This window comes from Sylvia atricapilla, chromosome 20 (assembly GCF_009819655.1).
Source record: "Sylvia atricapilla isolate bSylAtr1 chromosome 20, bSylAtr1.pri, whole genome shotgun sequence".
In the NCBI taxonomy this organism is placed as follows: Eukaryota; Metazoa; Chordata; class Aves; order Passeriformes; family Sylviidae; genus Sylvia; species Sylvia atricapilla.
In genome coordinates, this window is record NC_089159.1 from 3,854,492 (window position 1) to 3,879,225 (window position 24,734).

Here is a 24,734-nt window from a genome sequence, read left to right on the forward strand (position 1 = left end):
AGAAGGCTCCACCACCACCACCGTGTCCCAGTTGGTGTTTGCTTTGGCCGGGTCTCCCCGGGGACACGGAGGCTGTCACAGAGCCCCGGGGCAGCCGCCTGTGCTCGTGCTCGTGGGTGGCACCAGTGTTTATTTACCTTTTCATCACCTGATGCCCGTGCCCTGCCATGCTGCAGGCGCCAGCCCGTGGGCTGCCAGCCCTGTTTGAGTTGGCAGGAGCTGGAGATTAACCAACCTCCTGCTAAAATAGCCCGACGCCAGCCCCACGTCTGCCCAGGGCTCCTCAGAGCATCTCCTGTGGATGTTTTGCAGCCTGGTGTGAGCCAATGTCACCACACGGTGTGATGGCACAGCGAGGGGAGACGGGACAAGCTCAGCAGTCCCTGGAGCTGTGGATGTGTCCCTGCAGGGCAAAGCCCTCTGAGGCACTGGGACTGGGGGTGCCCTAACCCAGAGGGGACAGTGCTCTTTTGCTGGTGGGAATGGCCCCGTGACATCCATCACTCCTTGGGGTGTCTCCACTTTCTTGGCTCTGCTTCCCGAAGCTGTGATGCAGAAGAGCAGGAGCAGAGGAGCCCCAGATGTGTGTCCACAAGCTGCGGGTCCTGTGATGGGGCTGCTCAGCTGGAGAACCTGAGTATTTATGGTGCATGTGGGTGACCCAACTGGGGATTCTCTGAGCCACCATGACCACTTTCCACTCTTGATGGTGTCACTGCATTTGTGTTCTGGCTGTATCAGGGAGTTTGTGCCCAGAGTTTGATTTCTGTGCTGAGCCACTGTTCAAAGAAAGAGGCTATCCAGGTGCCAGCCAGGAGTTTCCATTTCAGCCTGTTTGCACTCACCATGTTGTCCCAAGGGAATGGCAGGTTTGGGATTTTGCTGGTTCCCTGCCTGTGATGGGTTTCCTGGCAGGATGGGACATGGCAGCACTGCTGGTGCCATGGGGCTGACTCACATAGAACTTGGGTTTGGTGAGTAGCAAACCCTCTTATTTCTATCATCTCATGGCCATGGTGTCCTCACAGGTGCATTAAACACAAAGAGAGAGGTTTTCCTGGTGCAAACACTCATTCTTACTTCTAGTGAAACTTGGGATGTGACAGGAGGAAGCTCCAGCCCCAAACCCTCATGTTTTCCTGTGTGTTTTTATCAGTTCACCCCAAAACTGTGGGCTGATTGATGGCCTTGCAAAGGTCACTTTCTGCCCTTTTTCTCTGGGTGTTTGGTGCTGAGCTGCTACATGAAGAGTGGTGGAAGGAGTCACAGCCTGGTTATCACTGCACTCAGAATTGGGGTTTGGGAGGTGTCTGCAGCAGCACTGCTGCCTTTGAGGTTTGGTGGCAGTGGTGGCAAAGTGTCAGTGTGTCACCACAGTGTTTCTGCCCCAGTGCACGTGTTTCCTGAGTTCACAGAAACCCGTGCTCAGGCTTTAATCAACATCTCATGCAAAGCCCTGGCTCTGAGAACAGTGCTGCTGCCAGTCTTGATGCAAACACAGTGTGGGAGAAGCACTGAGAGCACTGTGGTGTTTCAGGTGGCTGCTCAGGGTGGAAAGTCACCCCAGGGCAAGCGCAGACCCCCCAGCTGCCTCCCCCAGGGCACCTGCCTGCCCTTAGCCCTCCTGCCTTGCACCTTGGCACCCTTAGAAGTGGAGGCTGGATGGAAATAGCAGCAGCAGATCTCTTCTACTTTTAATTTTGGAGGCTCTCTGGGCTGGGGAGAGGAAGCTGGGGGTGGAGAGGAGCTAGCTGTGAGAGGACAAGAGCCACTTTGCTCTGACAGGCTCTGTAGAGTGAGTTGAAACGCTAAAGGTGCTCTAAGATTAATTTTTCTTTTTGCTATAAAAATAACTGTAGGCATTATATACTGGTCTGTGTCTGACAGTGGCAGGGGATCTGACCTGGGGGGACATGGGTTTAAACCAGCTCACAGTGAGTTTGTCTGTGAGCACTGAGGACCTGGTACAGTTTGAAGCATGAATGCATTCAGGCTTCTTACTTTCATTGGTTGGTTTAGTGAAGGTAGGTTGGGTTTGGGTTTTGGGTTTGGTTTTTTTTTTTCATTCCTCTGCATGAAAATAGGTGATGGAAAACAGATGAGCAGGTTTCACTTCCTGCTCTCACTTAGGGCTCCATGCTGAGGTGTTTGGAGACAGCCACAGTGGTGGGGCATCAGTGTCTGCCGCAGGCTGATTCCTCTTGGGCTCATCTGCTCCCTTATTCCCTCCCAGAAACACAAGGAGTTGGAGAAACATCTTGTTTTATCATGGAATTGTTAAAGGTGGAAAAGATTCTAATCATTAACCCAGAGCTGCCACCTGTCACCTTTCTGTTTCACAAGAAACCTTGTCACCCCCATGGGGTGCAGAAGTACAATGAGAGATCTGGGGACATGAGAAGGCTCTGGGGAGACCTTAGAGCCCCTTTCAGTGCCTAAAAGAGCTACAGGAGAGCTGGAGAGGGGCTTTGGAAAAGGGATGGAGTGACAGGACAAGGAGAATGGCTTCCCACTGGCAGAGAGTACGGTTAGATGGGATATTGGGAAGAAATTCTTTCCTGTGAGGATGAGGAGGGTCTGGAACAGGTTATCCTGAAAAGCTGTGCCTGCCCCACCTCTGGAAGTGTCTGAGACCAGGCTGGGCAGAGCTTGGAGCAACCTGGGATAGTGGAAAGTGTCCCAGCCCATGGCAGGTGGTGGAACAAGATGAGCTTTAAAGTCTCTTTGAACCTAAACCACTCTAGGGTTCGAATGGGTGCAAGTGAAGCCAAGGCACCAAAATCAGGGGGGGTCACTCCTGAGCCCTCCCTGGGTTGCAGCACCTCCCAGACTTGGGCCCAGCCTTGCCCACAGCAGGGCCAGCACAGCCCTTGCTGCCCAGGAGCAGGAGGATTCCCTTGGAGGGTACCAGGGTTTGGGCACTGATGCCTTTTCTGGACTACCGCAGAACAGAGGCCAGACAAAATTAGGAGAATAAAAAGCTATTATATTTATTGAAGGGCCCTCAAGTACATTTAGGGCAGATGAAGCCCCCCAGTGTCTGCACCCAAAATGGACAGCAGGTTTCATACTTTTCTAAGATTGATCCATTTGCATATTGAAGGTTAATCTTCTAATTACAACTTCAGGTAATGAAGTCATTTACCCCAAATCTGCTCCCCTCCAACTCACTTTTGTTTCCATTTCTGGGGCCTGAGGCAGTGAGGTGTCCTTGATCCCCAGGCCTGGAGAGGAATTGTTGTGTCTGACCAACATGGGAAAGCAGCAGCTTTCTGTGTGTGGAGTTTGGAGTCATACACTAAAGAATTGCAGGATTACGGATAGATGGAAAATATAAAAGCTAAAATCTTAAGGCATCACCCTGTCCAGTGGTTGTGGGACCCATTGGTGCATGTGAAGGTAATGGCACCTCCTGAGGATGTGGGAATCCTGGGCAAGCTCTGATGGGTGCTTCTGGAGGTGACTGTGCTGGGCTTTGGCTGGGAGCAGTGTGGATGGAGGCTCTGCACCCACTGGGGTGGGTTCAGGAGGACAGCTTGGAGCAGCTGAGCACGGGCTTTGGATTTGTTTCCTGGAGCATTGCAGGCTGTAAAGTACAACAGATTAGTAGGAAATATGGTCTGAAAGTTACAGTCCCCAGTGGGGCTGTATGGGGTTTCTGGCAGGGCATTTTATGGGATGGTTGGACTTCTGTGTCTTGGATTTGGAGAGGGCAGCTCCTGAGGAATATTTTTTTAGGCAGGCTGAGTGTAGGAATAAATGCTGCCGGAGCCACTTGAAGCAGGGAAATTACGTTTCCAGGGCTGCTTACTTGGTGTTGGACTGAGAAGTTTGAGGAAAAGCCGCCTTGATGTGGGAATTTGTGCAGAAAAATTTGCATTTTGGGGTACTGAGTGAACTGCTGGGCATAAGGGAAGGGATTGCTAGTCTCGGTCTAAATCACTAATTATCTTTTTATTTTTATAATTTTTTGCTGTACTGTGCTCCTTGGGCCGTTGATGAAAACCCACAGAGCTCCCTGCAGAAGAAGGTAAGTCATGGGCTGGAGGTGGCAGTACATGACTTGAGTCTTGTAAGGAATGGGCTGGGGACAAGGAACAGGGAATCTTTGGGGTCTATTAATCTTGGCTTTAATCCCAGAGAAAGCTGGGCTGACAGTAGAGCTTCGCTGTGCTGGTGAGGCTACCCCTGTGAATAGACACACAGAGGATTTGGTTTTGGTAGCTAAAAACAGACCCAGTAAAACCAGGGCAGAGCCAGAAATGAAAGCATTTCATTTTAGAGAGAACCTCCACTGCAGTGCTGTATGTCATCCCCAAAGCCCCTGGCCCTGAAGCAAGCAGAGATGTGGTTCTGTGGGTCTTAAGGCCTCAGTGCTCTGCCTGTCTTCTGCAGATTTTTGAGCACTGACTTGCTTGGCTTCATGTTTTCCCACCAGGAAAGTCCCTCTGGGAGTTGGTGCTGGAGCAGTTTGAAGACCTACTCGTCCGCATCCTTTTGATGGCAGCTTTTCTGTCCTTTGTAAGTACCCAGAGCTTGGGGTGGCACCTTCTGGGGCACACCTGGCCTCAGGTGACATCCAGAGAGGGAAGGAGGGCAGGTGCCTGTGGGATGAAGGAGACGCAGCAGCAGAGGAGTGGTTTCTAGGGCATAGAGGCAATATCACTGCATCTGCTTAAAGATGGGACTGGAGGATTTTTCACTAATGCTGATCCATCCAAAAGTGATATTAAACAGCTCCCTGGGCTGCCTTCTGTTCACACAGGGCTCTTCCAGGCTGATGCTTTGAGCCTAGTTTGCAGTGCCTCAGTACTGAAACTCTCAGTTCAGTTTTGTCCACAATCTACTTTGGAAGCAACTCTGTGTGAGGAGATGTTTCCCACCAAAGTGCTGGAGAAGGAACTGGGTTTTTTTGAGTGTAAGTCAGTGTGTTTAGCAGTAGGGTGGCAAAGCTGAGACTTCCTTTCAGATGGGACTCCTGGGTAGGTAAGGGGGAAGGCTGGGCCCTTGTGGGGTTTAATACATTCCCAAAATGACATGCAGTGAAGTGAATGCAGGTAAAGGAGGTGTGAGACCCTGTGCCAGAGCTCAGGTCCTGGTGCCTCTGTGACAGAGCAGAGAGTATTGACACAGTCAATGAGCAGTTAAATGGAGTGGAAATATTTGTGTGTGAGCTTCATTTGTACTATGGTATGAGGCCTTTGTGGGCTGGAGAGGGGGCTCAGGGTGGTAAAAGCCACAAGGTCAGTCCCTGCTCTGCAGAGCTGCTCTTACTGCACTGATTATTCATGTTGCATCACTGACCTCCTGCCCAGTGCACTAAACACAGAGAGGCTTTCCTGCTGCAAACACTCAGGCATTGCATGGCTCTTTGCTCCAGCCCCACCTATTCAATGCCTCAGCTTATCCCAGCAGAGGAGCTGGGATATCACAGCTCCAGCAGTGGGATATGCCAGTTCCACTCTTTGAACAAGCCCTGTGGGTCTGGCCACCTCCAGGTTGTTTCCTCTCACGTTGTTTGGGCTCTTGTTTCCATCATTCTTCTCAAAATGTTGCTGCTCTTGCTTGAACCGTACTGTGCTCCTTCTTTTCTCTTGTTACCAGATCCTGGCCTGGTTTGAGGAAGGAGAGGAGACCACGACGGCGTTTGTGGAGCCCATTGTCATTATCATGATCCTGATTGCCAACGCTGTGGTGGGTGTGTGGCAGGTGAGGCACAGCCCCCTCCCCTGCCCTCGGGGTCTCTGCCCCCCGTGGCTGAGATCCTTCATCTAAAGGTATGGTTGCTTCTTAAAATGCCCTTAAAAACTCATTTTCTAAAGGTTCAGTTTTCATGTTGGCTGTGCTTCCCTATGTCCCTGCACATATGCTCAGTTGCTGGCTGCCTCTTGGCTCGTTCTTTCAAGTCTTTATTTGGCAATTCCTGCAGGTTGGAGCTTATCTTGCAGTTATCCAGGCAAAAACTCTTTGTCTCCTGGCCAGGGCCAAATGTATTTTTCAAAGGCAGGTCTTTGCCCTGTCCACCAGAAAGCCACAGTGATTGCTGCCTCTCACCTCACTGTGTCCCTCCTGGGGGATGAGCAAACGCTTCAGCCAGTGATGCTCCTCTTTTGTATCTATTCATTATAAGAATCAATCTGCAGCTTGATCTGAGGTTGCTGGATGGGGAAAAATACAGTTGGTTGGGATACACTGCTTCCCAAAACGAGAATGAGATGATCAACCCCAAAGGCCCAGGCAAGGTGCAGGATCTGGGGTGGTTTGAACCAGCTGGAATCATTTTGCAGAGGCTGAAGGAGGCACGGTGCTTGTGCCATCCATGGTGTAAATGGATTCCAAAGCCAGGGCCGGGGGTTTGGGTTTTCCTGCCTTTGCAGTGGGTGGGGAAGGAGGAGCCTGCTGGCAGCAGCAGCTCTAGCACCAGCAGCTCTGCTCCTCTCTGCTGGCAGGAGAGGAATGCTGAGAGTGCCATCGAGGCCCTGAAGGAGTACGAGCCCGAGATGGGGAAGGTGATCCGCGCCGACCGCAGCGGGGTGCAGCGCATCCGCGCCCGCGACATCGTCCCCGGGGACATCGTGGAGGTGGCAGGTAGGGTGCCATCCCCCCAGGGCCTGGGGACGGCTGGGGAAGGTGGTCTTGGAACACTGGAGGCTGAAAATTTCAGGCTTTCTGTGCTGAGGGGCAGTGACCCTCAAGCAGGCACTGCATTTGTCCTTCTTCACCACCTTCTTCTTCCTTCTTCTTCCTTCTTCTTCCTTCTTCTTCCTTCTTCTTCCTTCTTCTTCATTCTTCTTCATGGATTTGGGTGGTTTTCTGTAATTGGGTGAAAAAAGTCTGCATTGCAGGCCTTGGGTGGTCATTATTGGGTCAGAAATATAAATAATAGAGGTGTCACCTCATTATTGGGCAATTAGCACTTAAATAACCTTGGAAAGAGTTACAGGTGCTCCATTTTACCTCACTTCTCTAACTTGCTAGTTAGAGCTCATGGCTCATGCGTCTGTAAATAGATAAGAATTAATAAACATCCAAGTCTGAACATGTATTAATCCGTGTATTAATCCCGACCTTGGCAGAGGAAAAGAAGCCAGAACCATCACAAGGTGGTACTGGCCAGAGGAGTCCCCCAAAGCTGACACTTTTCAGAGGAGTCCCCCAAAGCTGGGACTTTTCAGCCTGCCAAGGCTTTGCCTGAGCATCAGGCCGTAGAGAACAGCAGAAAAGAGAAAGGAGCATCCATTTCTGACTCAGGTTTTGTGTCTCAGGAGGGTTTCCCCTGTTTCTGGAAGAACTGGGAGAACTTTTAATTTTCCTCCAAGATTCTGCCTTTCTGGAAGCAGCTGTGCCTCGGACAAGGTGTGGGTGCAGGGCCAGCGCTGGGTGCTGCTGCAGGCAGCCCGTGTGGGAAGGCTGGGGCTGCTTAGCCAGGGAGGGTGACAGGCAGAGGGGATGAGCTGCAGGGTGGTTCTGCCTCTGGGTGGTCTGTACCCCCTGGCCCTTCTCTTGGAGCTGTGCATTCAGCAGAGCTTGCCTGGGGGTCTGCTGCCTGCCCCAGCAGAGCTGAGGAGGATGCATTCCAATTATTCCGTTCTGTTTGTTCCTAAAATGATGCCGTCAACCCCCAGAGCCACAAAACTAATCCTCTCCTTTCCTCCTCGTGGCCCTGCTGGTGGAAATAAGCTGCAATCCCTCCCGTGCCCAGCCAGCTTTGCTGTTATTTATGTCTTCTAGTTTGGCTTCAGCTGGAAGATGAATACAAAAATAATGGAGGGAGGATCAAGCCAGCCAGATCCTCAGCTGGGTGAGCTGGCAGCACTCCCAAACCACCTCTCACAATGCAGTCCGGCTGCTGACCTGGCCTTTAATTAAATTAATGAATTATTAATAAAATTCTGCCATCCTTCCCCAAATCAAGTGCATACTGCCTGCCCATCAGCAGCCCAATATTACTTTTTAATGGCACAATCACCATTGCGACTGGAACGGAAGGAGCTGAGCTCTCTGGAGGAGTTTTGCAAATTATTAGCAAATTGTGGGTTTAGGAGGTCATGGAAAGTGTGGTGAGGGTGTTGTCAGGTGCCTGATAGGAAAGCACACCAGGAGGAAAAGCTTTGAAGCTGCACTGGACATCCAGGTGATGCCCTGGATGTGTGACAACACAGGCAGGAGGGACTGGCTGCTGTTTGCATGTGCAAATGCAAAAAAATTGGCAGCAGGGAGCAGGAAACCTGTTACACTGACACAAGGAGGGGGGTGGCTGGAAGTTGGCAGGCAGCTTCAACCCAGCTGAGTTTTGCCCTTTTGTGACAAGGCCATGGGGGTGAGTCCTGGTGCAAGCAGCTTTTGCCTTTCCCAAAAAGTGCAGGCAGAGCATCTCCTCGGTGTCTGTACCCCAGTGGTGCTCAGGCAGTGCCAGTGGCCGTGGTCGGGCAGTGTCCTCCTGTTTTCCTCTTTTTCTTGGAGATCTGTGGTGCTGGGGGCATCAGCAGGGGTTCAGTACCTGCCTAATGGCCGGGCCAGGTCTCTTCTGTGCACCCTGGAGCAAGTGCCACCCCTGTGGCATTAGGGCTCTCTCTGTCCCTGGATGTTGCAAGAGTCTTCCTCTGCAGGTTTAGCTCACGTTTTCAAGTCCTCCTGCCTTTCCCAGGGGAAGAGAAACTCTTTGTTTCCTCTAAGATGCTCCAGCCCCTTTGAACAGATGCAGTCTGTGCATGGAGTGGATGTTTTGGGGAGACAAGTCCCCAGCTCAGTGTCCCCCAGATAGGTGTGACAGGGGGCAGGGGAGGTCTGGCTGGATGGCAGATGTTGCTGCTGCTGCATCCTGGAGCGTTGGGATCTGCAGCTGGAATATCTGGCTGGGTGGTGGAGCGGCTCCAGCCCCTTCCCGCTGTGCTGGGAGGGGTTTACGAGCCCCGGGAGGAAGCACTCGTTAAACTCTGGGATTTGAGAGCATCGTTAGCAGCCAAGCTGGCAGTGTGTGTAAGGGATGTGAGGGGCTGGGAGCCAGGGCTCCCTCGGCCTCAGTATTTCCGAAGCATCAGAGCGTGGTTGTGTCCAGCAGATAAGGCAGCAGGAGGAGGAAACCCAGCAAGAAAAAGCAACTTTAAATGTGTTTTTTTTTAAGGAAGCACTAGTGCCTTGAAGGGTCGTGTTGGGTGGCTGGCAGTGGGTGGGGCAGCTTTCACCTGTGCCATGCCAGGAGAGCCAGGGATGGTTGTTTGTCTTGGACACAGAAGATTTTCCACTGTTAACAGCTTCCAGTTGGCCCAGAGGAACCTGAAGCAGGGTTAAGGCTGGAATTAGGAAGCTCAGATTGCTTTAACATGGGGATGTTCTGGGGTTTTCTTTGCAGGAAAGAGGCAAGATGAGGGTGCAAGGGGACTTTGCAGGGAAGAGGAGAGGCATGGTGGGGAAGGGGATGCAGCACAGCAGGCAGGACACCACCAGGGCTTGGCTGGGGGCAGACTTATGAATTATAGACAGACAAAATAAAGGTTTAACAAAGCTTTAAATGCAGAAATGAGGTATCCCAGTGCAGGATACCCCTCATGAACCCCTCATTGCTCCAGGCTGGGTGCTGCTGGGCACCTGCACATCCTTGGTCTCAGTTTGGGGTTTGCTGTCCCCATTCCTGGTGCTGCCAGTGCCACCTGCTCTGCTCTTGTCCTTGCAGTTGGTGACAAGGTGCCAGCAGACATCCGGATCATCGAAATCCGCTCCACCACGCTGCGGGTCGACCAGTCCATCCTCACAGGTGTGTGTGGGCCCCATGGAGCAGAGGCAGCTTCCCTCTGCTGTCTTCCTGGAGGCAAAGTTTGGAGCTGATGCTGAGAAAAGCACTTTGCTGGAGTGGGAAGGGGTGTGAGAGCAAGATTTAGATGATGCTTGGACCTTCCCATGTCCTCAAAGTCACAGCAGGGGTGAGATGTGTCTGGTGCTTGGGTATCCTTCCTGCAGAACACAAAGCCTGGGGCTTTCCTGCGTGACATGTGGGTGTGACATGCCCATGGTGGATGTTTGGATAGTTTGGTGCTGCTCTGTGGGGTGTGTGATGCAGGCTTGGGACAGGGATGAGCTGAGGCTGGAGAGGGAACATGGGTGGTCCATCTCTCCCCTCTGGTCTTGGCAGGGGAGTCTGTGTCGGTGATCAAACACGCTGACCCCATCCCTGATCCCCGGGCTGTCAACCAGGACAAGAAGAACATGCTTTTTTCTGTAAGTCCTTTACACCTGTCTCCACCCCTCCTGTGGTTTTCCCAAGTGCAGAGGCTGGTGGATGTGCAAGATCTCTGAGCAGAGAAAGAGAGTGCATGCATAAGACCTGAATCCATAAAAAGAGCCCCAAATCCATAAAAATAAGAACGTACTTCATTTGGATTTCATTTGGGCTGTGGTACATAAGGTTTTTAAATACCTTGGGCAATCTCAGAGCACTATTTTTTTTCTGTCAAGTAGGATGCATCATAGATGGGGAAGAGGTTTGTGGTTGAGCCTGGAGCTATTGCAAATTTGGGTTTCCTCCTTTCTCATGTTCTTCTCAAGCAGAAGTCAATTCCTTGAGGGGTTACAACTCACAGGAAGGGCTCTCCTGCTCCTTAGGGTGGGTTTATATAAAAACCCAAGATGTCCCATTTTCCCCCTTAACCAAGATGTCACATTCTCCTTTCACAATGACCAACCCACTTCCCTGCTCAAACCAAGGGGTTTCACGCCCACACCCCCACTCTGCTCCTCTCCTCCCCTGCCAGGGCACCAACATTGCAGCTGGGAAGGCCGTGGGGATCGTCATTGCCACGGGGGTGTACACGGAGATCGGGAAGATCCGAAACCAGATGGTGGAGACGGAGCCTGAGAAGACACCCTTGCAGCAGAAGCTGGACGAGTTCAGCCAGCAGCTCTCCAAAGTGATTTTCCTGGTGTGCATCGCCGTCTGGGTCATCAACATCAGCCACTTCAGCGACCCCGTGCACGGCGGCTCCTGGTTCCGCGGGGCCATCTACTACTTCAAGATCTCGGTGGCGCTGGCGGTGGCCGCCATCCCCGAGGGCCTGCCCGCTGTCATCACCACCTGCCTGGCGCTGGGGACACGCAGGATGGCCAAGAAGAACGCCATCGTGAGGAGCCTGCCCTCGGTGGAGACCCTGGGCTGCACCTCCGTCATCTGCTCCGACAAGACCGGCACCCTCACCACCAACCAGATGTCTGTGTGCCGGGTGAGAGCCAGCTGGGTGGGGTCTGCAGCTGCAGGGTTGTTGGATTATACACCTTCCTCATCTAGCTCCTATACACTCAATGCATAAGTGTATAGTGTGTATATATATATATTTGTGTATATATATATGTGTGTGTGTATATATATGTGTGTATATGTATATATATACATATGTGTGTATGTATGTGTATATGTATATATATACATATATATATGTATATATAAGATTACAATATATAAGTGTTTCTTGGCCCATCAGCTTTTGCTGCACAATGCCGTTAAGGCCTTAAAGCCAATCATCTTAAAATTATCTGTAGTGGGTCCTACTATGATGCATCTTTTGTAGTTCTATTTCTCTTCTCTTAGGAAGAATAGAAAATAGCTCTATTTCTCTATATTCCTTTCTCTATTTCTCTCTCTAAGTATCTAGTCTTACTTGCAAGGCCATCATTTGAAACTTGCTTCTGGTTCTGTTTCTCTCTCAACAGTGTCTGTCCTATTCCATGGCATTTCTAAAGTCAGCATTTTCTATCTCACAGTTTGCATACAGATACATATACTATGTGGGCCTTCTGTCAGGGTTTGAGAATTCTCTACAAATCTATTTCTTAGACAGGGGAGATGCTTAAGAGCAGCTCATGCTGTGGTGATGGGCTCTGTGCCCTGCTCCCCAGAGCTGTGTCATGTTAGGAATGTGGGGGTGGGCAGGGATAGAGGGTTTATAGGAAGCCCTGAGGTTCTCCTGGCCAGGGTTGGTAAGGATCAGGGCTTTTCTTGGCTTGGGTGTAATTAGAAAACTCGTTTTTATCAGCACACTACTGTGGAGGTGCTGTGTTGCAGTCTCATTTCAGGGGTCACTTTCCAGGAAATGTTTCTTCCTGCTGGCATGTGATGCTGAGACAAAGCTCCTGGAGATGCTGATGCAATCAGCCTCTGTTAGAATCTTGGTTCCTCCTCTGCTCTCTTGCTCTTCCCCCTCTGTTTTTAACCTAACCAGTGAGAAATCCTGGACCATGTAAAGTCACAAAGCCTGGCCCCATGAAAAGCATTTCTGATGGAGGGAGTACTGGAGTGGTTTGGTGAAGATTTGAAGGCTCCTCATCTACCAGAGAGTTTTGCTCCCACATGACTGGCCACGTGGAGAGGAGACTTGTTAGGAAAGCCTGGACAATCTGAGTACTTCTCAGTTTTCCCATTAATCCATGAGTGTCAGGAAAGCATTTTACATGGCTTTGGCGTGTTGTTTTTATAAGAGAACCTTGGAAAATGTGTTGCTGTGGGGAAAAAAAGGGACCTGGCCAGTGTCCCTCCAGGCAGATAGTGGTGGGAAGCTGTGACAGTGCTGCAAACTGGCCCCAGGCTTTGGCCACTGGTTAGCACAAACTGCAGAGGGATGGAAATGTCTGGTATTTCTGCTCTGTGAATGATACGGGACAGGACAGGGCAGGGCTGGAACAAAGTAGGGACCAAACTGCCCGTGTCTCGTGTGAGGAGGAGGTTCCCACCACCCCATTTTCAGAGGCGGTGAAGCAAGGACAGGGTGACCCAATGCTTAGGGTCTCCTGAGCTTTGCCCACTGCAGGAGGAGAAGGAAGAGTGACCATGTCTTCCCAAACCACTTCCTACCTGAGGGTTTGCTCTTTGAACTTGGGAAGAAGTGCTCCTATCCCCTGCAGTGTGGCACAGTCAGAGTCTGGTGGTACTGAGGCAGGGACAGAATGGAGCTGTGGCATATAAAGGGTTTGGGATCAATTGTCATTTACAGAACAAGCTCAGCAACTTTGCAAAAAAAAAAAATCAGTTAAGAAGTCAAAGTATCCTCCAGCCCCTCTGCCCATAACCCCGTTCCTGTATCTGTTGATTTCCTTGGCTGGATCCAGTATCTGTTGGTTTCCTTGGCTCCCAGGGCACAGCGCTGGGAGAAGGGCTGGCCCCAGGAGGCACAGGCAGGGCTGTTCATGTTCCATGCACAGGGATCCCCGTGCTGACGTGGGCAGGATGGGGCTGCCGGGCCCAGGGAGTGGCAGGTGGGTAAATATTTGTGCTGGGCAGATGTTGGTGTGTCCAGGACATGCTCCTGTGCCAAACAGCCAGCTCAGCCACGGGGGTGGCTGAAAAAAACCCAACCCTATTAGCCAGAAAACCCTATCAAAACCCTGGGAAAATGTGTTAATTGAGTGTGATTTCATTAAGTTGCCCGTTAATTGGGTGAGCAGGCTGCAGGAGCTGTTGCTGAGCGGGGCCTGCTCACTGTCTCACACTGCTGGCATCAGGTCTGTCGAGCTGTGAAGTGACTCCTGAGACACTTCAGGGCTGGTTTCAGACCCTCAGCTGGGTTTCAGGAGCTGTGCCCAGCTCTGGGTGCAGCAGGACACACGTGGGCCCAGGTGGTCAGCAGGGATGAGTCTCTGCCCCCCAAAGCCACCCAAAATGAGGAGCTTGGTGCTGGGGACTTCATCCACTCAGGATGGCCAAGACTTGGGTGCTTTTGCTCTGACCTCAAGTCCACCCAAGGTTACAGTAACCAAGCCACAAACCCACTTAGGAAGTCAGAGTAAACCTGTGGTTTGTGTCACTGTTTGGTCAGCTGGGGGTCTCTGAGGCCACCATGTCCCCCAGCCCATGGAGGAACCAGAACAGCCTCCTCCCAACCATGAAGTGACCATGGAGCTGGGACCAGTGGGAGCCTGGCAGGAGGAGAAGGGCCATAAAAGCATCACAGCTCTCTCTGCTCCCACATGTTTAAATCACCCTCCTAAAACCTGCAGCACCCTTTTATGCATCCCACCTTCATTTTCCAGGAAGGTGGTGTTTGAAAATCAGGATCCAAAGTGGAGATGTGGGCTCAGAGTGGGGGAAGATGCTGGCACCCAAGGCTGGGAGGAGGTGATCAGTGATATTTGGTTGTCTCTGTGATGGCTGCTGGTGTTTTGGGGAGCAAGAGCAGAAAGGGGTTTATTTTCCACAAAGCTTGTAGCAGAACCTGGAGGTGCAAACCCCCACCCCTGGTGAGCTGCCTGGGAGCTTTGTGGGCACTGTTTGCTTTGCAGTCTCCAGGGCACTGTGCCTTGGCACAGCACTGTTGTCTGTCTAAACATGTCCCCAATTACTGGGAGACCTGGCTGGGGGTCCCCAGGGCTGTGCCAGTTGCCAGTGGGTGCCTGTTGGCTGGGGCTGCTTCCAGTGCAGGAGGAAAACGATGCTGATCCATGGGTTGATTGATGGAATAGTGGCTGATGATTACAGCTCCTACAGTTCCAGACAGTAATCCTGCCTTGTCTGCCTCTCCATGAGTAGTTCTTTTAAAGACACTACAGAAAATACAGAGTCGTGGAGATGAATCCTTCACACTTGTCCTCCCCACAAGCTCACAGCTGCTGCCATGTGCTGCTCCAGGGATGGAGTGCCAAATGCACACCAGAAGGGTCCAGCTGTGTGATACAGCACCAGGCCAGGGCAGGATCCACAGAGAGGAGGAGAGATGCTGGAACTCTTTGGGAGAAGGGTGCACTCTTTGTGAGCATGTAGTTAAATTTTCCTTCCATCCTCTCTAGTGCATTAAAACCCCAAGTCACTGGCATGGCTTTAAAAGGTTCAGGGCAGGTTCAGGGGGAGCCCTGGGGTGCTGCTGGCTGTGTTCCCCTGGCTGGATGCTGGAGCTGCTGGTCACTGTGCAGTACAAGAGGCTGGGCAGCCCCTCTGTGAGCCTGACTTGTCAGCAGCCCCCAGCTGAGCTGCAGCATTCCCACCTCCTCCTATTGCTCCTGATATTATTCATATTATTTTTGTGATGGAAACTTCAGTTCTGCTCTTAACTGCTTAAGACACAGCTATTTCCTCTGGACTGTTTCCACTGCCCACAAACCTGCCCACTTCTCAGCCTGGAAATCTGCCAGAACATCCACAGGCTGAGCGAGCTGGGCTCTGCAGCCTGGAGAACAGAAGGCTCCAGGAAAACCCCAGAGCCCCATCCAGTGCCTAAAGGGGCTCCAAGAGAGCTGGAGAGGGACTTGGGACAAGGGGCAATGGCTTTAAGCTGAAGGAGGAGAGATTTAGATTAGATAGGAGGGGGAAATTCTTCCCTGTGAGGGTGGGCAGTCCCTGGCACAGGTTGCCCGGGGAGGCTGCCCCTGGAGCCCTGGCAGTGCCCAAGGCCAGGCTGGACGGGGCTTGGAGCAGCCTGGGACAGTGGAAATTGTCCCTGACCACGGCAGGGGGGTGGGATGAGATAAGTTTTAATGTCCCTTCCAACCAAAATCACTCTGTGATCCTCTGATCACACCAAAACCCTGCAAACACCTCTGCAGAGCCCTGGCTGCCCCCAGGCTCGGCCAGTCACGCAAGCTGGGAGCAGCAGGAAATTTGATATAACCTCTGGTTTCTGTGGGTTATGTAGCACCTTTTTTTAAAAGGCATGGAAAAATAAAGAGCTTGGAATGGTTGGGGTTTTTTTTTTTATTTATTTCCCTTTTCCCTTTTTTAATAAGAAGGACGCTATTGTGAAAGTAATAATTGTTTTGTAGCCATGAGCATTTGAAAACAAACAGGCCCATATCAGGCAAACCCATCAGTGGCTGGGGAGGGTGCTTTCAGCTTTTTTAATAAATGAGTCTGGTTGGTGTTTCAGGAGTCCATTTTATGAAGAGGCCAGGAGATTTTGGCTCACTGGAAGGCATTGGGTGTCTTAAAATAAAGATGACAGGTGCTTAGCCTTGGAGGTTCCTTTGATGTTGTTCAGGCTGGGACCATCACTGCAGGTTCTGTCATCTCTGGGGGGTTGTTAGCAAAGGAAATAGGATGTGGTTTTGCTTTCTTTCTTGAGTTTACACCCACTGCCAGAGGAGCCCAGTGCCTCCAGAGGACCTGGGACACCTCTTCTGCAGCACTTCAGCTCATGATCTTCTTCAAAACCTTTCAGGGGTGCTGATGGGCCTTCATGGTGGGCCCTGGGAAAGGAGCTGAGGGCATTAGCCCAATAAACAGGGTACCTGCAAATAGCTGGGAAGTCATGGCAAGGTTGCTTTGGGCTCAGAATTGCTCACACAGGAGATGTATGCTTTGAACCTGCTCATTTGCCTAAACCTGTAAATAGGGAAGTGAGAAAACCAAACCCACTGGGGTGTCCTGGTGTTGAACATGCTGGGAGTGTGCTTCCCCTGAACATGCCCTTTATTGTTTGGCTTGGCCCTGTCAGACCTGGGGACACCTCCTGTGTGGGGGAGGCTCACACCTGCCAGCGTGGCTGCACTGACTCTCCTTGTATTATTGATAATAATTAACAATAATAGCAAATTAACCTCTGTCTGTTGCCAGAGGAAACGTGGAAGGCAGAGAAGTGGGTGGTAGCTGGAGCTGTTGCATCCCTGGTGCTGAGTGATACCTGCTGATTTCTCCAGCATCTGTAGCTTCCTTCTCCTGGGGAACAACCCAAATAACCAAAAGGAAATAAATGGAGAAAAAACAATTATTTTGAGCCAGGTTGGAGTGGGACAGTTTTCCCTGCACCTGCTTTCTGGAGGCACTCAGCAAGTTCGTGGAGCTGAGGAGAGTGCTTCTCTGCAGCCAAATTAAATCCTGGCTTCTCCCTGCAGCCAGGGACATGCATTTGCCAAACCAGTTTTATTTATTTGCTTACTTATTTATTATGTTGCTTTTTGGCTTCAGTGTGGTTCATAAATAATTAGAAATGAGCATCTCTGAACTGTCTCCTTGGCTGGGGTCAGGCTCTTGTTCTCAGGGGATGCTGCCCTCAAAGGTGGGCTCTGCAGGAAGGGGACAAGGGGGGACTGGGAGAGCTTGGGGAGAGGGGAATTTTAATTTCATTTACAGTTTGAGGGATTTGTCTCATGACAGCAGCAAAAGAGAAACTGGAAGGATTTTGAAAGGCAAAAATCACTAAAAGCAGAATGTGGGGGACTTTTATGGCTCACCAGGGTTTTATTGCTGAGCTGAGCTGTGATCCCAGTAAGGCACAAGGCTGGTGGCTGAGAGCTGGCTGGGAAGGGGTGGCAGGTCCTGCCCTGCAGGAGTGGAAACCTTGACCCAGCTCCTTCTCTGCTCCAAGAAAAACACAGGCACCTTCTTAAGAACCCTTCCTCCTAGGGAAGGAAAGAGCTGGAGGACGCAAACATGAAGAAGGCAGAGGAGACTGGAAGGATTTGGGGACAGCCAAGAGTAGTGGCTGATCAAGGATGGGCCTGATGCCAGCAGGGCTGTAACTGGGACAGTACCAGCTGCTGGGTTTCCAGGCTGGGCACGAGGGTTGTACCAAATATTGGTTGCCTAATGTTCTGTTTGCACCTCTCCTCCTGGCAGATGTTCATCATGGAGAAGGTGGAGGGCACCCAGTGCAGCCTGCACGAGTTCAGCATCACCGGCTCCACCTATGCCCCCGAGGGACAGATGTGAGTGAGGGTCCCCTCCCCTTCACAGGGACACGGGGTGGCCCTGGGCTGGCAGCACAGCTGGGGGTGGATGGGAGGATTGGGTTCGTGGCCACCCCATGAGCTGGGTGAAAGGAGGGTTTTCCATGGTGGTTGGCAGTGCTGTCCATGGGGATACCCACTGGGCACTGCCTTTTGGCCAGGCTGGGCCTGCAGGTGTGTTGGGTGATAGATTGACTGTACTCTGCTGTTCCTGGGGACCAGGGCAGTTGTTTCACTGTCCCTCACATCCAGCCCCACTTGATTGGCGTGGTGCTCACCCTGGCTCTGCCTTCCCACTGTTCAGCAAAGGGGCTTCCACACACTTGGCTCTCCCTTTGTTAGCAATCCCAGTCAAACAAGTCTACCTGTGAGCCAGGGCAGGTGACAAATGTAGGCATGGGGATGAACGAGGCTTTTTGCAGGAGATGATGACTGTCCACATTTCTGGAGCCTGCACAGTTTGGGCATTGCCTGGTGGCTGCTGCTCCTGCCCCAAGCAGAAGGCAGGGAGGGCAGCCTGTGTAGAAGCCACCAGCAATGGGCAAGGGGACTTGAAAAAGGCTGAAGGTGCTGCCTGAGCCCTGTGTGCACAGCAGGAAGGGCTCCCGTGGCTGGTGTGCCCAGGGCAGGATCCTGCTGGTGGCAGGGTGTGTCTCAGGGCAGACAGGGGCTTTGCAGAGCTGCAGCCAAAGGCAGGGAGTGGAAGCTGGGAGCTTTTCCCTGAAGCATTATCACAAACATGGGGTTTTCTGCTGTTGTATTTATTTATTCCTGTTCCTGTGGAAGGAGTGGGTGGCCCCCAGTGTGGTAAAGAAGGCAGATGAGAAGCTCAGCTGGTGATGGGAGCACTCTCTGCTCCCCTTTGCTTTGCTCAGTGATCCCAGACACATTTGTCACCATGGTCCCTTCTGCTCATCCGTGGAGCAGCTGTAACTCATCTCAGCCACAGACTTAATTTCATGAATATTCATAGAGCCAATTTGATCCTTGGCTAGGAATCTCCATTAAAAACTTAGCCAAGTCATAAGCTGGTGTCAATCAGTGCATTTCAGTTAAAACTGAGGAGGAGCTGGGGGCTGAACTTGTGCCTGCCAACCTCTGAAGCTCAGTGTCTCTTATCCTCTGGGGTCTGCATTCAGGGCCACTGTGTTGGTCTGCAACAATTCGTGTTGCTCTTGAGTTTAGCTTTAGCCCTGTGCCTGCATTGGGTATGGAGAGGGATGTGTGGGCTTGCTGAGGTGTCACAGGGAGACCCCCTGTCACCCAGGGCTGGTTTGCTTTAACCTGGCCTTGGCAGGGGGATATTTCCTTCTGGGCCTTGGGTTTGCTCACACAGCACCCAGCCAGCAGCACCTTTGCTGATGTTTTTCCCAGCACATGGGTCTCACCTGGCTCCATGCAGGGACTGCTGACGATGGGGCTGGAACTCCCATCCCTTCCCAGCGATATCCAGGGGATCACACGCTGCAAAAGCTGTGCTTGGTGTGTCTGCAGCTCCCTCCTCCACCCACTGTCCCTTCCTGTGAGCCCAGGGCCAGCAGCATCTCTGGGCAGGAGCAGTGGATCTCTCTTCCCACTCACAGCCCAGTGCGGCTTCATCTCCCTCAGCAAACAGATTTTTCAGATTTTCTTGGCTGCTCCGTGTTTTCCGCTCCTGAGCTGTAACAAGGGCTCCAAAATGTTCTTTCCATTGGGAACCAACAGTGGAATAAGCTGATCCTAGTAAATGCCTGACAAATTATTTTTCCAGCCAGCAGATGACCGGCTGGGTTTATACAGCTCTAACCTGCAGTTACCTCTGCTGGAACCAGGATAATTTTTTATTTCCTTCCAAACCACTGCTACCATTCCTACCACCAGGCGAGGAGAAGCATCTGGCTCGCCTGGAGTGTTCAGGGCTGCTCCTTTCCGTAGCAAAGAGCTGCTATTTAGGAAGCAGAGATCACAGTTCACCGCTTGCTTGGAAGCAGTCACAGCAGTGCAGCTGTTAAAGCTCTCTGCTGCTCCTAAATGCTCCCCTGGGTTCCCTGTGGAGTGTGAAGCAGCATCACAGGGAGGGGAAGGGACTTGCTGTTGGTTCCACAGCTCCTCTGGATTCAAAGCAAATGGAAACCCCTGAGGGGGTGAATGTTAACATGAATTTCTTTGCCCTTTTTCTGGTCCATCACCTTCATCATCACACTGTGAGCAGCCCTTGCTTGCTCCTTTGAATTGTTCTGCGGACCCCCTTATTCTGGGCCATTTCCAGAATTTATTTGCCTCCTGTGAGATTTTATTTGCAATTTAGTTCTGCCTCATTTAATAAAGTACAAAATGGGAACGCTGGGATTCATTGCCAGCACCGAGGCTTTAACTGGGCTGTTGCTTACACTTTTACAAGAGTGATATATAGGCTCTATACCCCCTTAGAAGGGATCTTTGGGGTGAGCTGACTGTGTCTGAAGGTGTGAGCTGGCGTAAGGCCGTTGGGGTTGTTTTCTGCCCACAGCCTGAAGGACGAGCAGCCGGTGCAGTGCGGGCAGTACGACGGGCTGGTGGAGCTGGCCACCATCTGTGCCCTCTGCAATGACTCCTCGCTGGACTACAATGAGGTGTGGGGGCACCAGGGCCAGGGCAGGGTGGGGGGATGCTCTTGCTGTGCTTCAGGGCAAAGCCAGTAGAGTTTGTCCCTTGGGATCCCCTTCCCTGGCTTCAGCTCATGCCATCATCATCAGCTCGAGGGGATGCTCTGGTGTGGTGGGTGACAGCATCCTCAGGAGCAGCAGCAGCACGTGAAGGTTGGGCTCTAAAGCTTAAGCTCTTTTTTTTCTGCCCTCTAGTCCAAAAAAGTCTATGAGAAGGTGGGGGAAGCCACTGAAACAGCCCTGACGTGTCTGGTGGAGAAGATGAACGTCTTCAACACAGACCTCAGCAAACTCTCCAAGGTGGAGAGAGCCAATGCCTGCAATTCAGTGAGTGGACATCAGCCCCTGGGAGCTACAACACTGGGGGACAGAGGGAGAGGAGGGATTTAGGTTGTGTGTTACTTGGGCAATAAACACTTGCAGTGATCTAAGGGACAGATTTGGCACAAGGATGTGATTTCCAGGCTCTCATGGTGAGCTGGTTTTGGAACAATGGCCCTGAGGGGCTGATGCCAGGGCCCTGAGGATCAGCCTACATGGAGCTTTAGAGCAGGTCATTCCTGAGGCTCCAACTCAGTCCAGTCCCTGCTCAGGCAGGAGAGGCCGTCTGAGTGATAGCCCAAGCTCTGGCTGCAGATGAGGAAGTTTGGAGTTATCTTTAGGTGCCCAGTTTGCATTGAGCAGCCACCAAACCCTATTCCCCAGAGCTTTGCCAGCCCCAGTGACACTTGCTCCTTGGAAACATCTGTTTTTGACATGAAAATAACTTGTGCTGACTATTCCCCTACTCCAGTGTCTCCCTGTCCTCCTGGGTGAAAATACACTTTATTTTGGGTCTGTATTTCCTCCACTTTAGACCTTACGTTTTTACTTGCTCAGAGGGCTCTCTGTTCCAGCATTTTTTCCCCTCATAGGTCTGTGCAGGTTGTAATAAATCTCCTGACTCCTTTCTGACATGGAAAGCTTGTAAGCTTTTAGCCCTGTTCTGTCCTTGCTGGCTCCTGTGGCTGCCCTTCTCCTCCCATGCCGGGGGCTCAGCAGGGTTGTCAGCCAAAGCAGAGGGACCAGTGTCCCTGGCACGTCCTGGCTCAGCCCAGTGCTGTTCCTGCAGGTGATCAAGCAGCTGATGAGGAAGGAGTGCACCCTGGAGTTCTCCCGGGACCGCAAGTCCATGTCTGTGTACTGCACTCCCACCGGGCCTGGCAACAACTCCACGGGCAGCAAGATGTTTGTCAAGGTAGGGGCAAAGCTCCTGCAGGGTCCAGCTCCCCCCTGCAGCCCCAGCAGGATTTGGCCCTTGAGATGGGCCAAATCACAGGGCAGGGGTGATGCTCTGCAGTTCCTCTCACACTCTGTCTGCCTGGGGATCCAGGATCCAGCAGGTAGGCTGGTGGGGTCAGTGAGGAGGTGAGTCTTTGCAATGCTGATTATGGAAAAAAGGGGGTGAGGTGATTTAGAGGGAGGAAAAGGTGCTGACTGTGCAGGTGCTGGGGCAAGGGAGAGCTGCCCTCGTGCAGAATTTGGGCATTTGCCTTTATTAAAGGCTTGGACCCTCCGGATGCCAGTGATGCCCAAAGGATGATGTCCAGTTTTCCACTGTAACCAGAAATAAAATAGTTTCATAGGGCATTTTCTTCCCAAGAGAAGAGATGTGGTGGAATTTCTCCCCGCTGACTCTGAGAAGATTTGGATATTGTTGTTCCCACTGGGAGATGATTGGGGTGGGTGAACTCTGCCCTCCAGGTCAGGCTGGGACCCTCTGAAGCCTCTGGATCTGTGGCCCTGGGTGAGCTTTTTAAGAGGTGCCATAGAAGGATTGCAAGTTGTATATTAAAGAGCAGTGTCAGTGTCCTTTATAAGGTCAGACAGGCTGGGGGGAGATGCTGGGATGCTAAAGGAAATGTTTTCCTGAATTGCAAAGGCATCACAAGCATCTGCTGAGTATCCCATGTATTTTTCCACACCGATTTACAGCCCACATCCTCTGGAGGTTGGAGCAGGGCTGTGTGAGGCGGGAGTATCTCGGGCAGATGTGCAGGTTTTGCAGGAGTCAGCTGGCTCTCCGGCAGACCTGCTCTTGGTGACCTGGTGCGGATTTGTGCTCCGGGGTGTGATCCCGGTGCGCTCGGTCGGAGGCTGCCATCTAGTGCCCTGAGCCACAGGGCCGGGATGCGTGCTGGAATGTGGAGGCGATTTCCTCTGCCTTTGGCCAAACTTGGCGGCTTCCCCTCCGTCTGGCACCTCCCGTCCAGCTCGGCTCCATCCCCTGAGCCCCCCGCTCCTCCGCAGGGTGCCCCGGAGAGCGTCATCGAGCGCTGCACCCACGTCCGCGTGGGCACCGCCAAGGTGCCGCTGACGGCCCCGGTGCGGGACCAGATCCTGGGCAGGATCCGGGACTGGGGCATGGGCATCGACACCCTGCGCTGCCTGGCGCTGGCCACGCACGACTCGCCCGTGCGCAGGGAGAGCATGCAGCTGCACGACTCCGCCGCCTTCGCCCGCTACGAGGTACGGCACTGCCGCTCCCTGCCTTACGCCCAGAGTTTCCCCATACACTCCCAGCCGTCCCGGCAGTGTTTTCTCCTCTGGTTTCTCTGTGGGCAGTGTAATAATGGCTCATCTCCTCTGCAAGGATATCCTCATCTCAAAGAAGGGTAACAAGTCCCATCTCACTGAGCATGTTTCCCTCATGAGAAATGAGAAGGAGAGAGGGTTTTGGAGACCATTGTGAGGGATGGGGAGGAGGGAAGCAAAGAGAAAACGTGTGAGGAGGAGCAGAGGGGATAGGACCATCCTGTAGAGTGCATCCCTGGGGCAGTTGGTAGGAGACCTCCTAAAAATTTCTTCCTAGGGGAAAGCCCTGTGAAGCCCAGGGTGGTTTCACAGCACAGGGTGGGAGGGAAGTGAACGCCTCCCAAGGGGTTAATGCGGGTCTGGGGTGTATTCCTCCCACCCAGAACAACCTGACCTTCGTGGGCTGTGTGGGGATGCTGGACCCTCCCCGCAAAGAGGTCACCTCCTCCATCGAGATGTGCCGCAAGGCCGGCATCCGCGTCATCATGATCACTGGTGACAACAAGGGCACGGCAGTGGCCATCTGCCGCCGGATCAGCATCTTCTCAGAGACAGAGGACGTGTCTGGCAAGGCCTACACGGGCAGGGAGTTCGATGAGCTGTCCCCCGAGGCGCAGCGCCAGGCGTGCCGGGAGGCCCGCTGCTTCGCCCGCGTGGAGCCGGCGCACAAGTCCCGCATCGTCGAGTACCTCCAGTCCTTCAACGAGATCACGGCCATGGTGAGCCCTCGGGGACAGCCTGCCACCCCCCTGTGCCCTCCTCCCCACCCTGCTCGGTCCCTTGCACACTGTACCATGGCTCTGTGCAGACAGGGGATGGTGTCAATGACGCTCCGGCGCTGAAGAAGGCGGAGATTGGCATCGCCATGGGGTCGGGCACGGCCGTGGCCAAGTCAGCTGCTGAGATGGTGCTCTCTGATGACAACTTCTCCACCATCGTGTCGGCCGTGGAGGAGGGCAGGGCCATCTACAACAACATGAAGCAGTTCATCCGCTATCTCATCTCCTCCAATGTCGGGGAGGTCGTTTGGTGAGAGCCTCCCACACCGGGCACCATGCTGTGGGAGCAGCAGTGGGGGGACACATCCCCTGGGACAGGTGACCTGTGGTCAGCAGCATGTAGTGCCCAAACTGGTAATCCCAGGCACTGTGTCTCAGTCCCCAAGGGCAGGGAGTTGTTTTTGTTTTTGGTAGTTTTACAATCCTGCCACCCTGCAGGACCTGTTCTTTTAAAGTATTGCCTATTTGAGCCCGTGCAAGTGTCTGATTTGTGCAGATATTTGTGCACAGGCTGTTGTCACCCAGGCACAGCTATCCCCTGCTCCTGCCCATCCCTCCCAGTCCTCAGCAACATCAGCACAACCTTGGGATCACTTGGGCATTCTCTGCCCTTGCATTTCAGCCTGGGTGTTTGTGCTGGCAGTGGGAACCTTTGTGGCCATGGGAACATCAGTAGCTGGGTTACAACTGCAAAGCAAATTTTAATAGCAACAGAAACAAATTTTAGCTGCAAAATTCAGTGCTGGGCTTCAGGTTCCTTATCAGGGGCTGTGGGTACATTTGCAGGACTTCGGGTGAATATTCAGTTTGGGGCTTTGGATCCAGATGCTCTCTCCCCTTTGCATGACACAGAACCTTGGCTGCCCAGAGCTTGTCTAATTTCATACTTCTTATTTTTTTTCCCTGCAGTATCTTCCTGACAGCCATCCTGGGCTTGCCTGAGGCTCTCATCCCTGTGCAGCTGCTGTGGGTGAACCTGGTGACGGATGGGCTGCCAGCCACTGCTCTGGGCTTCAACCCCCCTGACCTGGACATCATGGACAAGCAGCCCCGCAACCCCAAGGAGCCCCTCATCAGTGGCTGGCTCTTCTTCCGCTACCTGGCTGTTGGAGGTGGGTGC

General features: G+C 52.5%; 1 protein-coding gene across 4 annotated transcripts in view; it reads left to right on the forward strand.

Moving 5' to 3' along the window:
• Window positions 1–24,734, forward strand: part of ATP2A3 (ATPase sarcoplasmic/endoplasmic reticulum Ca2+ transporting 3) — a 55,565-nt gene that overhangs the window by 17,329 nt on the left and 13,502 nt on the right. For all 4 annotated transcript variants that reach the window (XM_066333182.1, XM_066333181.1, XM_066333183.1 and 1 more), the window contains exons 2-16: window positions 4,013–4,030; window positions 4,439–4,521; window positions 5,605–5,709; window positions 6,450–6,588; window positions 9,674–9,754; window positions 10,130–10,215; window positions 10,749–11,213; window positions 17,528–17,616; window positions 20,126–20,228; window positions 20,457–20,588; window positions 21,373–21,498; window positions 22,551–22,769; window positions 23,219–23,554; window positions 23,644–23,864; window positions 24,524–24,726. In XM_066333182.1, the coding sequence (XP_066189279.1) occupies window positions 4,501–4,521; window positions 5,605–5,709; window positions 6,450–6,588; window positions 9,674–9,754; window positions 10,130–10,215; window positions 10,749–11,213; window positions 17,528–17,616; window positions 20,126–20,228; window positions 20,457–20,588; window positions 21,373–21,498; window positions 22,551–22,769; window positions 23,219–23,554; window positions 23,644–23,864; window positions 24,524–24,726 (2,326 nt within the window). In that variant the 5' untranslated portion in view covers window positions 4,013–4,030; window positions 4,439–4,500. The remainder of the gene's footprint in view (window positions 1–4,012; window positions 4,031–4,438; window positions 4,522–5,604; window positions 5,710–6,449; window positions 6,589–9,673; window positions 9,755–10,129; window positions 10,216–10,748; window positions 11,214–17,527; window positions 17,617–20,125; window positions 20,229–20,456; window positions 20,589–21,372; window positions 21,499–22,550; window positions 22,770–23,218; window positions 23,555–23,643; window positions 23,865–24,523; window positions 24,727–24,734) is intronic.